This window comes from Pelobates fuscus, chromosome 13, assembly GCF_036172605.1.
Source record: "Pelobates fuscus isolate aPelFus1 chromosome 13, aPelFus1.pri, whole genome shotgun sequence".
NCBI lineage: Eukaryota > Metazoa > Chordata > Amphibia > Anura > Pelobatidae > Pelobates > Pelobates fuscus.
The window spans coordinates 40,993,445-41,007,815 of record NC_086329.1 but is presented as its reverse complement, the minus strand read 5'-3'; the positions used below and the strand labels follow the sequence as shown (position 1 = coordinate 41,007,815).

The following is a 14,371-nucleotide window of genomic DNA, read 5'->3' as shown; positions in this document are numbered from 1 at the left end:
GTTGAATGGGTAAGGCAGTGGCTGAGTGACTGGCAACAGAGGGTTGTAGTCAATGGAGTATATTCAAAGCCTGGGCTTGTCACCAGTGGGGTACCTCAGGGATCTGTACTTGGACCCATTCTCTTTAATATTTTTATTAGTGATATTGCAGAAGGTCTTGATGGTAAGGTGTGTCTTTTTGCGGATGATACTAAGATATGTAACAGGGTTGATGTTCCAGGAGGGATAAGCCAAATGGCAAATGATTTAGGTAAACTAGAAAAATGGTCAGAGTTGTGGCAACTGACATTTAATGTGGATAAGTGCAAGATAATGCATCTTGGACGTAAAACCCCAAGGGAAGAGTACAGAATATTTGATAGAGTCCTAACCTCAACATCTGAGGAAAGGGATTTAGGGGTGATTACTTCTGATGACTTAAAGGTAGGCAGACAATGTAATAGAGCAGCAGGAAATGCTAGCAGAATGCTTGGTTGTATAGGGAGAGGTATTAGCAGTAGAAAGAGGGAAGTGCTCATGCCATTGTACAGAACACTGGTGAGACCTCACTTGGAGTACTGTACACCCTATCTTCAGAAGGATATTGATACCTTAGAGAGAGTTCAAAGAAGGGCTACTAAACTGGTTCATGGATTGCAGGATAAAACTTACCAGGAAAGGTTAAAGGATCTTAACATGTATAGCATGGAGGAAAGACGAGACAGGGGGGATATGATAGAAACATTTAAATACATAAAGGGAATCAACACAGTAAAGGAGGAGACTATATTTAAAAGAAGAAAAACTACCACAACAAGAGGACATAGTCTTAAATTAGAGGGACAAAGGTTTAAAAATAATATCAGGAAGTATTACTTTACTGAGAGGGTAGTGGATGCATGGAATAGCCTTCCTGCTGAAGTGGTAGAGGTTAACACAGTTAAGGAGTTTAAGCATGCGTGGGATAGGCATAAGGCTATCCTAACTATAAGATAAGGCCAGGGACTAATGAAAGTATTTAGAAAACTGGGCAGACTAGATGGGCCGAATGGTTCTTATCTGCCGTCACATTCTATGTTTCTATGTTTCTATGTTTCTATGTTTCTATAGTGTATAATCACCCTCACATCAACCGTTCCTTTTCATATTGGTTTCATTTAGAGGGATTGATAGCCAAACAAATTTGTTGTTTTACCCTCTACCATCAATAAAAGGGAATTTTGGAACTCTGGGCTCTTGGAACATTACTGAGATGCTGGTTGTTTTAGAATTATACTTTTTTGAAACTGCTGCCACTGTTGCCCTGCTATTGAACAAACCACTTTACAAGCAATGGTGATGCATGCGAAACATTGATTGATTAACATGTGTCAGGGTACCTGTGGTCTCTACCTCCGAAAGAGGTAGAGACTTAGCTGTTCCTCCATGCAGAAGGTCTGATGGCTCCCTTCCCCGCGGTCTATCCGGTCATGCTAGGCCGGCCGCGAGGGAGTGACTGCCTTTTACAGCATCTAGGCAGGAAGTAGTCATCAGGACACTCCCCTGGAACGACCTGTCAGTCAATTGCTGCAGGACCAATCAGGACGCCTCGGAGGCGTGGTTACTGCTCTGAACAGGGTATTTAACAGAGCTTCTTTCATTAGCTCATTGCCCTGTCGTGGTTCTAGCTTGTTCTAGTCACTCAGTGCTTGTGTATTCTATTATCCCTTTTGGTTTTGACCCGGCTTGTTTACCTTACTCTGCTTATCTCTGTTACCCTTGATTCGGCTTGTCTCTCGCTTACCTGTCTTCTGTTACCCTCGACCTCGGCTTGTCTTTGACCATTCTATACTGTACTACTTACGTTAGTCCGGCCATTCTAAGGTCCGGTATACGTATCTGGCTACTGTTTGTACTCTGCGTGTTGGATCCCTGTCCCGATCCTGACATTACGACAGGGCCAATGGATCCTGCAAGTACAAACAGTCAGCTGGCTGCTCCTGATCCTAGGTTTGAAGCCATGGATCACAGAATGGATCAGATGGCGCTTGCGCTACAGGCTCTATTAGCTTGTGCCAATAACCCACCAGAGGAGATACGTAATACCCCTGTTTCTCCTGTCGGTTCAGGTCTAGAGGTAGCCACAGTGGGTGCTTCTTCTCACATTACCCCCCCAGTACGCTATGGTGGGGCTCCTGAGAAGTGTCGTGGTTTTTTAAACCAAATTAGTATCCACTTTGAATTGCAACCTCGCTCTTATCCTACAGATAGGGCAAAAGTAGGATTTATTATCACCCTACTCATTGAGAAAGATCTGAGATGGGCCAACCCACTATGGGAGAACGATAATCCATTAGTTTATAACTATAACGCATTTGTAGCTGCTTTTAGAAGAACATTTGACCCTCCAGGTAGAAAGGTTAATGCAGCCAGATTACTGTTGCGCCTGAGACAGGAGAACCAAACACTGGTGGATTATGCACTAGAGTTCAGGTCTCTGGCGGCAGAAATCAAGTGGAATGAGCAGGCGTATATGGATGTATTTTTGAATGGCCTATCTGATGTAATCCTTGATGAGGTTGCTACCAGAGAACTCCCTGAGAATTTAGAGGATTTAATTTCGTTCATCTCTCGTATAGATGAACGTCTAAGAGAGAGACAGAACACTCGAGAGAGGAACCAGAGACCTTCTTTTAGGTTAGCTCCCGCTGTTCCAAGTCCTGACTCCACGATATCTTTGCTTACTGAACCTATGCAGATAGGGTATACCCGCCTCTCTGAGGAGGAAAGACAGCACAGGAGAAGAGAGGGTTTGTGTATGTATTGTGGAGCAAAGGGTCATTTACTCTCGAACTGTTCTAACCGCCCGGGAAACGCTCGCACCTAAGTCTCTCTAGAGGACAGGCCTTGGGTGTTTCTATTTTGTCCTCTACTCCTGATTATAAAGATCACAGGCTTCTGCTACCAGTTTCCTTAACTTGGGGGAAGGAAGTAGTAAGGGCTATGGCATTGATAGATTCCGGTGCTGCTGAGAATTTTATCGACCAAGCCTTTGCTAGTAAGAACAATTTCCCATCCCAGCTAAGGGAGACACCTTTGGCCGTTGAGGCCATAGATGGTAGACCACTACTAGACCCTGTTATCTTTCGTGAAACCATACCCATTAGTTTAAATGTTGGTATCCTACACGTGGAGAATTTATCTCTTCTGCTCATTTCGTCTCCTTCCGTTCCCATAGTTCTGGGGTACCCATGGTTGAAAAAACATAACCCTATTATCGATTGGGAGTTAGGAGAGATACTCTCGTGGGGCCAGGGCTGCCAGGATCGGTGTTTGTGCAAGGTTTCTCCATTAGCTAATATTAACATACCGGAGAATCCTACTCAGTCCACAGAAAGACAAATACCAGACCTTTACCTAGACTTAAGGGCAGTGTTTGACAAGAAGAATGCCGATTCTTTGCCTCCACACAGGTCATTTGACTGTAAGATTAAGCTTCTACCCGGCACTATGCCTCCGAGGGGCCATGTATATCCTTTGTCTGTTCAGGAAAACTCGGTTCTAGAGGAGTATATTCGGGAGAATTTAGAAAAGGGATTCATCAGGAGGTCTTCTTCTCCGGCCGGGGCTGGGTTCTTTTTCATTAAGAAGAAGGATGGCACGCTGAGACCTTGTATCGATTACCGAGGCTTGAATAAAATAACTGTCAGAAATGCCTATCCTATCCCACTGATTACCGAGTTATTTGATCGTCTTAAGGGCTCCAAAATCTTCACCAAGTTAGATCTCAGAGGGGCTTACAATTTGGTGAGAATCCAGCAAGGTCACGAGTGGATGACGGCATTCAATACCCGGTATGGTCATTACGAATACACTGTTATGCCATTTGGACTATGCAATGCTCCTGCAGTATTTCAAGATTTGATTAATGAGGTACTTAGGGAGTTTCAGCATGATTGTGTTATCGTTTACCTGGACGACATACTAATACACTCTAAGGAGATTGAGACTCACCATAGACAGGTCAGAAAGGTATTACACAAGCTGCTGCAACATGGTCTATATTGCAAATTGGAGAAGTGCAGTTTTGATCAGTCTCAGGTAGACTTTCTTGGATACGTGATTTCTGGGGAAGGTTTTAAAATGGATCCTGTAAAACTTCAATCTATTTTAGACTGGCCCTTGCCCAAAGGACTCAAGGCTATCCAAAGGTTTATTGGTTTTTCCAACTACTATAGGCGCTTCATTAAAGGATACTCCTCTATCATTGCGCCTATTACCAATATGACCAAACAAGGGGCTGATACTAAGTTCTGGTCTAAGGAGGCTCTGGGTGCTTTCAAGACTCTCAAGGAACTTTTTGCCTCGGCTCCCATTCTAGTCCATCCTGATACGACTCTGCCTTTCTTGCTCGAGGTCGATGCCTCTGAGACAGCAGTTGGGGCTGTTCTGTCTCAAAGGTTAGGGGTGGATAAACCGTTACACCCTTGTGGTTTCTTCTCTAAGAAATTTTCTGGGCCTGAGAGCAGATATGACATCGGGGAAAGGGAACTGTTAGCAGTCATTAAAGCCTTAAAGGAGTGGAGACATTTGTTGGAGGGGACCCTACACCCTATTACGATTTTGACGGACCACAAAAACTTGTCCTATATTGGGGAGGCTAAGCGCTTATCCTCTAGACAAGCTCGTTGGTCCTTATTCCTGACTCACTTCAATTATGTACTGACTTACAGACCTGGTTCTAAAAACTCTAAAGCCGATGCATTATCTCGCCAATATGAACCTTCTACTGTACCTGAACCAGTTCTTTCTTCTATAGTTCCGAAATGCAATATCATTGCTAATACGAATCTCAGGATTCATTCTCCATTATTGGCCGAGATCATTAAGTTGCAACATCTAGCACCTAAACAGACTCCTGCGGGCCGTCATTTCGTTCCTCCTGCTCTTCAACTGGAACTTTTACAGTGTTTACATAATAGCAAGATGGCGGGACATCCTGGTATTCGCAAGACTTACGCGTTGATCTCTAAGGACTTCTGGTGGCCTGCTTTACGGAGGGATATTGAGGAGTTCATCGCTGCATGTGAAGTTTGTACTAAAACCAAACAACCCCATACGCTTCCATGTGGATTCCTGCAACCCTTGGAGGTTCCAGAAAGACCATGGTCCTGTTTGGCCATGGACTTTATTGTCGATCTACCTATCTCTAAAAGACAGACTGTTATCCTCACCGTGGTTGACAGGTTTACTAAGATGGCACACTTCATTCCCCTGCCTAAACTCCCGTCTTCTCCCGAATTGGCAGAGATATTCGCTAAGGAGATTTTTCGCCTACATGGGATACCCTCTCAAATTGTATCGGACAGAGGATCCCAATTTGTTTCCCGCTTTTGGAGGTCCTTCTGCTCTCAACTTGGTATTAAATTAAACTTTTCTTCTGCCTATCATCCTCAGTCTAACGGAGCTGCTGAACGTACCAACCAGAAAATTGAACAATATTTACGATGCTTTGTTTCTGAACACCAGGATGATTGGGTCGGTTTGATTCCTTGGGCGGAGTTTGCACACAACAATCTCGTTTGCGATTCTACTCATTCAAGCCCCTTCTTCATGAATTATGGTTTTCATCCGTCTATTCTTCCTTCGGATTCTCCTTCCCAGGGGGTACCGTCGGTTGATGTTCATGTTGCCAATTTGAGGAAGTTGTGGGATCAAACTCGACAAATCCTTGTGCACAACTCTATGTTGGTCAAGAAACACGCTGATAAACGTAGAAGGGCGGCTCCGGTCTTTGTTCCTGGTGATAGGGTATGGCTGAGCACGAGGAACATCCGTTTAAAAGTGCCCTCCATGAAGTTCGCTCCTCGTTATATTGGACCCTACAGGGTGCTGACCCGTATCAATCCAGTTGCGTATCGTTTAGCTCTTCCTAATACCTTACGCATCCCGAACTCGTTTCACGTTTCATTGCTGAAACCACTCATATGTAACAGATTTTCCTCCACAATAGCCCCTCCTCGCTCCGTTCAGGTGGAGGGTCAGGAGGAGTATGAGGTTAACTCTATTATTGATTCTCGAATCTCCCGGGGGAGAGTACAATATCTAGTTGATTGGAAGGGATATGGTCCTGAGGAGAGGAGTTGGGTACCTCAAGAGGATGTTCATGCTCCCCGTCTCCGCAGGGCGTATCACTCTCGCTTCCCATCTCGTCCCGGTTCATTCCGCCCGGTGGGCGTATCTGAGAGGGGGGGTACTGTCAGGGTACCTGTGGTCTCTACCTCCGAAAGAGGTAGAGACTTAGCTGTTCCTCCATGCAGAAGGTCTGATGGCTCCCTTCCCCGCGGTCTATCCGGTCATGCTAGGCCGGCCGCGAGGGAGTGACTGCCTTTTACAGCATCTAGGCAGGAAGTAGTCATCAGGACACTCCCCTGGAACGACCTGTCAGTCAATTGCTGCAGGACCAATCAGGACGCCTCGGAGGCGTGGTTACTGCTCTGAACAGGGTATTTAACAGAGCTTCTTTCATTAGCTCATTGCCCTGTCGTGGTTCTAGCTTGTTCTAGTCACTCAGTGCTTGTGTATTCTATTATCCCTTTTGGTTTTGACCCGGCTTGTTTACCTTACTCTGCTTATCTCTGTTACCCTTGATTCGGCTTGTCTCTCGCTTACCTGTCTTCTGTTACCCTCGACCTCGGCTTGTCTTTGACCATTCTATACTGTACTACTTACGTTAGTCCGGCCATTCTAAGGTCCGGTATACGTATCTGGCTACTGTTTGTACTCTGCGTGTTGGATCCCTGTCCCGATCCTGACAACATGCCACAGAGCAAATTAATCAGAGGAAGTTTACCTGAGCAATTAGATGTTGATTCTCAGCCACCCAGGCCTCCCTCATTGCTGCCTTCCTGTCAAAGCGTTTTGCCAGCTGTTCGAGTTTTTCTTGACGAATGAGTTCAGCCCTCAAGGTAGTCTCTCGCTCATGCTCTGCCTTTTCAAGTCGGCCCCAGGCCTGTTTGTGATTATGAGAAAAACAGCATGTTAATTTGCAATTGGTCCTTCTATCATATTGCTTTTCCTCTCCAGAATAATGCCCCTTAATCCTCCAGTTCATACCTTCCAGGTGTGAACAACCTATGGAACAGACATTTTTAGCTTACTGTTCTTTTCATTGAGAAAATAAGAGCAGTTACACAGATACAGGGTCATTTAAGGCCACCGGTCCTGTGTAGATTCCGCTCCCGCAGCAATCCTGGTAGAAATGGGCCAAGCTTAAAATGAGAAGAAATCCAATGAGATTAAATCTAGATTTATTGAAATGTATAAAGTAATGTTTTAAATCTTTTTCAAACCTCTTGTAAAACATTGCTTTCAGCATTTCGATAAATCTGTCTTGGATTCCATCTAAATTTGTGCCTGGTACGTTACTTATTGTATTGCTCTCTCAACTAACAAAAGGTTCTTATTCCAAATGTCAGCACCGTAGTCACCCTGAGAATACAAAAACATGGTGCCTGGACTCTAATGTAAATTTAAAGTTTGCACAGAATTACTTGCCTGGTGTTCTTTCATATCATTGAATTCTAGTTATGACAATCTAGGATTATTTTCCAAGATTATTTTCAACGTACCCTGTTGATGTCCGATACTAGCTTTCCGTCATGAGGTACATATACTTTCTGTTTATTCTCCCTCATCTTGGACTGGATGGTGAACAAAAGGACTTCCAATTCTCCTTTCTCCTGAAATCTTAAAAAAAAAAAAAAGACGACATATATTTTACATACATTAATTTCCATAACACATAAGGCACACAGGAAATGCATAATATACAAATGTATTCCCTTCCCTACCAGTTGCGCAAAGAAAATCTTAATTTTTCATAGATGCTTATCTACACATGTACCATTTAACCCTCTTTTAGCCTTTCTTTTGAAGAAAATATGTTTTAAAAATCATCATATTACATAGAAAAATTCCATGTAGAAATCAAATAAGCATTCTAATTCTTTTGATATTTAACATTGTCATTAAGTCTTACCACACGTTAATAACTTACTTAGACTCTTCTAAAACATTCAGCTGATTTAGCTAGATCTAAAGAAGGTGAAAAGTCCACACCTCTTAAAAAACGTATCAGATCGTCGTAAATAGTACACTTCCATGTTTGCCAGTTCCTTATTAAATAGCCCTTTTGGTTCTCTAGAGAACCAGAGTTGATGGATGCACAATAACTCCTCTCCCTTCTACATGTCTTGAAGATGTTGTAGGAAATCAGAAAAAGCTCCCCTATGAGGTATAATCAAAACGGCTGATAGGCTAGGAAATGCCCCATACCATGGTCAAGTAATGTGTCAAATACTAAAATAAAACTCTGCCTTTCTCAGCTACAAAAATGAAAAAAATCCCATAAAACAACGAGTTCTTAATTGCTTTATTTAGTTAAGAAGGCAATGGTATGAACCAGATTTTAAGGAAACGGGGAATGGTCAATCCTGTGTACCCAAATAAATGTCAAACACTGATACAGCCATACTTTGAGTTAGCCATGCAGGCCTACATAGTTGGCCACTGGGATAAATGCCCTTGGAGTACAAAGAGTTATGTTGGAAATGTGTCCTCAAGTTTAAATGCTTCCTCTAATCACTAGTGTTATGTAGGTTAATGCATTGCTAACCATATGCCCCCCGTGTCTTAATGTCTGTGTGATCTCAGGTTACTGCAAATGATAGGATTTCAAATACCAAAACTGTCTTCTTAGTCAATCAGGATATATCATGAATTTTGTAAACAACACCTGCCCCTGGTTAATATGCCACACTGTGTAATTAAATACTCAATTAGCATTTTGTAGTAAATAAATCATTAAAATGTTGTTGAGTTATATTATGTGTGCTTACAGACTGGAAGGAGGCTACTAACGTAATAATAAGCTAAAATAATTAACAGAGTCCTGTTCGTACTTAAAGGGACACTATAGTCACCAGAACAACGTTAGTTTAAGGAAGCAGTTTTAGTGTATAGATCATGATCCTGCTCAAATCTATGCAATTTAGGAGTTAAATCCCTTTTGTTTCTGTCCATGGAGCCCTAGTCACACCTCCCCTGGCTGTGACTCACACACCATGCATGAAAAAAAATGGTTTCACTTTCAATTAGATGTAACTTACTTTAAAAGTTATTATTGCCTTCTCTCTAAAGTGAACTTTAATCATACACAGGAGGCTTATGTGGGATCTAGCTAGCTATCAACAGTGCAGGGGATAATACATTTTAAATTAAATAGAATTTGCAATGAAGGAAGTGTAAACATTAGCTGACTCTTTACAGGAAGTGTTTAGGAAGGCTATGCAAGTCACATAGGTGAGGTGTGACTCGGGTTTATAAACATAGTGATTTAACTCCTAAATGGCAGAGAATTGAACAGTGACACTACAGTGAAATGATCTATACACCAAAACTGCTATTTATATAAGTTATTTTGGTGTCTATAGTGTCCCTTTAATGGGGGAACAATGAGTTCCCAGGATTTTTATATTATGATTACTATTACTAATTTGTGAAATATAGATTTCTAATGAGTGAGAAAAAACAAAAGTCAAAATGCACATCACTTTATCCTGGAACTGAATGTCTACATGCTGACTCTCATACTGACAGCCACTAGAGGTGCTTCAATTGCTCTGACTGAGTAAAACATGGTTACTGATGTGGAAGCTTGTAGGAAAGCATTGTATTCAATACCTTCCTAAGGGACATGCACATCAGGTCCCCAATGCTGCTCTATGAGGAGTATTGGTGACCAACTCTGAAGGAGCCCATGCCACATCAATAATGTTGTGAGAGGTGAGAAGCACTGAGGGAGTCGCCTTGGAAAAAGGTAACCTGTAGCCTGTATATAACTAGGGACTTATATTCCTAATGCTACAGGGTTCTTTTAATTATACAAAAACAATGCCATAAATATATTTTGTTATTTATTTATTTATTTATATATAAAACTACATTACATTGTAGGGGTTATGATGTTTGGAGTGTCCCCAGGGGTGTTACTAGGTGGCACAAAGACCAGGGGCTTCAGCCCAAGGTCAAATGATATGGTCCTTCCTACATCTGTTGACTTAAGCTATCCATCCAGGCCCATGTCCAACCCTAAAACATAGTGTGTTCTATAAATCACATAGTGACAAAATTCAGAGTATTACATGTGTCACAGAACCCCATTTCAACATGGATTTAAAAGGGCTATTATCACTATGCAAAGGACATGAATTTAAAAGGGCTATTATCACTAAGGGAAGGGGTTATGGTGACCCCCTGGATGCCCACTCTGGCTCACAGCTGAAATTAGGAGTCCAGTAGGGATTGCCTGGACCCATCCTACACATGGAATGCCTGACCGGGAGATGCTCTGGAACTGTTTGACAAATTAGGGACTCTGCTATGATCCAGTAAACCTTCCAAATTGGAAAAGGATGGTTTAGATTCAACTGGCTAATTCCAATAAAATGTTAACCAAATTAGATTTGGTTACTCAGTTAGGCTAGCTATCACAGTCACTTACTTGGGAGGTTTCTCTGTGGTTCTGTAGGCACTGAATGACTGTAATTGTTGCTGAACCCCCAACAAAGAATTAGCAAACTTCCAGTTCGTCAGAGCCAGGATTGTTTGTTCAATCCATGTCAACAGATCAGAGGCAAGTCTTTCATATTTATGAATCATTTTTTCTGTCTCGATGGCGCCATCCAAAACCTCAACAATAGAAGCAAACAGCAATTCACGTTAAACTGAATATTTAAAATCAATAATGTGCCTTAATAAGAATTAATATGTAAAGAAGGGTCCATTGCTTTTACAAATACAAAATTCTGCAAAGTCTCAAAACATTCAAGGATTATATATATTCTCAGAGAAAAACACTGGGTTTCTTTACAAAACAGTGATTTTCAGTAAAATGCTAATTGTATATCAAAATTTAGGCCACAATATTTCCTTGGAAAAATAGCTAATTTCGAGATTTCTTTACACTTTTTTTTTTTTTGTTGTTTTTTTTTTTTTTTGATTGTGCAATTTTGGTCTAAAGCTTTAAGTAATATTTTCATTATGTAACCTTCACCAAATGTGTATTAAAAAAATAAAGAAAATAAATGTTGTTTTTAGTTTAAAGTGAATCTGTCACATGTCAAAAATTCCCCTTACTTTAGAACATTCCATATAACCTAATATCATTAACTATTTCTACCACGAGTGCATTCCATCCATTTGGTGAAGCTAAACCATGCTGGCTGCTCCAGTAGCACAAGGAATAACCTTGGGATCAGATAGAATTATTAAGTAGATTTGCAGGTTACACATAGTTGAAACGTAAACAACTCTAAAGATACTGTTAAGAAAAACTGAAAGTGCTTTATTAAACTGTGATTATTTTTGAGAATTTACAAGGGAATTGCAAGCTGAATAAACATCAAAGTTGGATAATATATTGCCCATAAATTGCCAATTTTCTTATGAATTCTCCACAATTTCTTTTCCAAATCAACACATTTTGATATTGCCTTCTTTTCACCACCAAATCTGCATTGAACACCACCAAATTCACACATTAAAACTTCAGTTTTAGCAATTGGTAAGGAGATAGGTCGGGGTACGAAATTACCTTGCCAATTCTTTTGCCTTCTACAGCTAATGCCTTCATCTTGGAAAAGTAGTGATAAAATGCTACTACATAGGTAATAATGGACTTTTCATCTGGATTTTCAGTGAAGACGTCTGTAAAACAGATTTATAAAAAAAAAACACAGTGCTACGTTTCGCAATTATACCCCACATTTCTCAGTACACCAGCAATCAAGCGATGAGAGAGCACCCACTTTCTATACGACTCTACCTACGCCTTCCCAGTAGAATATCCAATAATAAATGGAAAAAATGTCCAGCACTCATTATTGTAAAAAAAATGTTATCCTTTTTTGGCAAAACAGCAAATTAATTAATTTAATTTTTCACAAAAAGGAGTGTTAGACATTTTTCTACTTAGTTCAGCAGCAATGGCGAGCTCAAACTCTCTAAGTAGTTGTTTGTACTACATCAGTATTAAGTCAACTAATGCAAATAATTAGAAAATGATTGTTAACTTCATCTATTTTCAAAAACCGTGTTAATAGCATTGATGTGATATATCACAATAAAGATGATGATGAATTTTGGCACAGGTGTGAGAATTCTTTAAAAGAAGGAATTTCAGGAGGAGGGGAACAATGTGCTTCAGGCTTGGAAATATAAAACAGATGATGTGCTGGCTACAAAATAACCGCAAATATATTTAGTCCTTCCCAGGTGCGGGATGAAATTCAGCTGCGAAACTATTACATCTATTAACCACTTAAGGAGTGATTATATTGTATGCTGCCCCTAGTGATCCCATGTCAGAATGGAATGTTCTACCTATTTAGCATTTGCAGATGTATATGGTCCTGTCACTGTTACATGAGTGTGGCATTCCAATTTAATATAAGATCTTCAAAGGCTGGAATGCTAGACAAAAATTATTCCATCGCTGGTTCTTAGGGGGTTAATTCTATACGCTCCCCTTGTCAAACTATCTCCAATATAAATAAATATAAATTCATCTTGCGTTCGTACAGCGCAGGCCTCGCCGTTGCTAAACAATCATACTTTTCCTCTCAACAATGCCAGGTGTTTCTTTAATACCTTCAACTCTCTTTTTTACCCTGCTATGGCTAAACCCCAAATTAAACTTTCAGCCGATAGCTTTGCATGTTACTTTACTGACAAAATTAAAACGGTAAGGAAAGAATTCTCCACCTTAGCACCTCTCTCTTATCCACACTTAGACTGTGTCTTTCCTACACTTCATGTTTTCTCCTCGGCTATTGAACAGGAGGTGGCTGAGCTTTTCCTTTCCTCTTGTTCCACCGCTTGTTCACTTGATTCTGCCCCATCTTAACTTATCAGATATCTTTCCCCTTGTCTTGTGCTACCCTTAACGCATATCTACGACTGCTCTCTTTCTTCTGTCATTGTGCCTGCTCCCTTTAAACATGCTGTTGTATCCATCCTAAAAAAAGTAATCTTTTGACCCGTCTTCCCTTTCCAAATATTGTCTCATATCCCTGCTCCCTTCATCCTCAAAGTTTCTAGATCAACTTGTTTTCACCAGTCTGACTTGCTTTCTCAATTCCAACTCTCTCCTCAATCCCTATTTAATCGGCCTCCTCCACTTTGAGACCTCTCTGATTAAAGTAACAAATGATGTAATCGTAAGTCCACTACTCTATACTAATTCTTCTTGACTTCTCTGCTGCCTTTGACGCTGTTGATCATGTCCTCCTTTTTCAAACTCTTTAATCCCTCGGTCTCTGTGACACCGTCCTCTCGTGGTTCTCGTCCTATCTCTCCCAAAGTTCATTTAGTGTCTCCTTTTCTAATAACACCCTCCCCTCTTCCTGTCTCAGTTAGAGTTCCTCAAGGCTCTATTCTCAGTCATCTTTTGTTCTCTCTTTACAATGCCTCTCTTGGCAAACTTATTCACACAAATTGTGACCTGTGTATTTAAAACCAGATGAAACAACACATTCATGAAGAAACCAATTCCTCACTTATTTTTACCTTTTAGTATTGTTAGTGATGCTAGGTTCACAAAAAAATATATATGTATAAAGTTTAGATACACATACCAACCGAATAAATTTATTATTAAGGTCAGCCATTTATAACTGTTACCATCAATATTGATAATAATTAATAAAGGCCAAATTAGACTTTAAAAAAGCGTATTTTTGAAAAGCAGACAGCCCATAATATAAAAGGCTCCTATAAGATGTGGTCTCCTTTGGTGAAATACCCAAGCTTAAAGTCTATATCGGAGTCCAGGAATAAGCTCATGTGTCCAGGCAGTTGTCGGAGCCACCGCGGTCCCCGAGATCGGGAGTTTCGGAGGCCCAGGGGGTGATACGAGACTTCGGGGTCTGCGGCCTATGAGGGTGAAGAGCAGGGCAGACTGCTGCCGACCTGTTTGTGAGCCTGGCTGCCGTGCAACAGCCTTGCGACATGTCTCGCGGGTCCCGCTCCCCCCCCCTCTCCATGGACCAAGGGGTTATCCCAGTCCCCACTGGAGGGAATCACCGCCTAACATTGGACCTCCATCAAGCCTACTCGGCACTGTGCATCCCCCGCCCTGGCACCAAAATGGCAGCAATGCGACCAAAGATGAGCAACACAACTTTGCCTACCTGCAAGCAGCTATGCCCACAGGACAACATGCTGACTATCATCCCTATCCAGGATACTCAAGTAGGCAAACAAGCAATGGATCACCTCAGAAGCCCTTGCCTACTTGCCCACAGATCGGGCCTGTTCCCCACAACTGCCTCAGAGCCCCCAAGTCTGGACA

At 41.4% G+C, this 14,371-nt stretch overlaps 1 protein-coding gene across 1 annotated transcript in view; it reads right to left on the bottom strand.

Moving 5' to 3' along the window:
• SPTB (spectrin beta, erythrocytic) overlaps positions 1–14,371 on the bottom strand; it is a 97,946-nt gene that overhangs the window by 52,471 nt on the left and 31,104 nt on the right. The window contains exons 8-11 of the mRNA XM_063439023.1: positions 11,615–11,727; positions 10,523–10,710; positions 7,590–7,707; positions 6,812–6,970 (exon numbers count right to left, since the gene is read on the bottom strand). Coding sequence (XP_063295093.1) covers positions 6,812–6,970; positions 7,590–7,707; positions 10,523–10,710; positions 11,615–11,727 — 578 coding nt within the window. The remainder of the gene's footprint in view (positions 1–6,811; positions 6,971–7,589; positions 7,708–10,522; positions 10,711–11,614; positions 11,728–14,371) is intronic.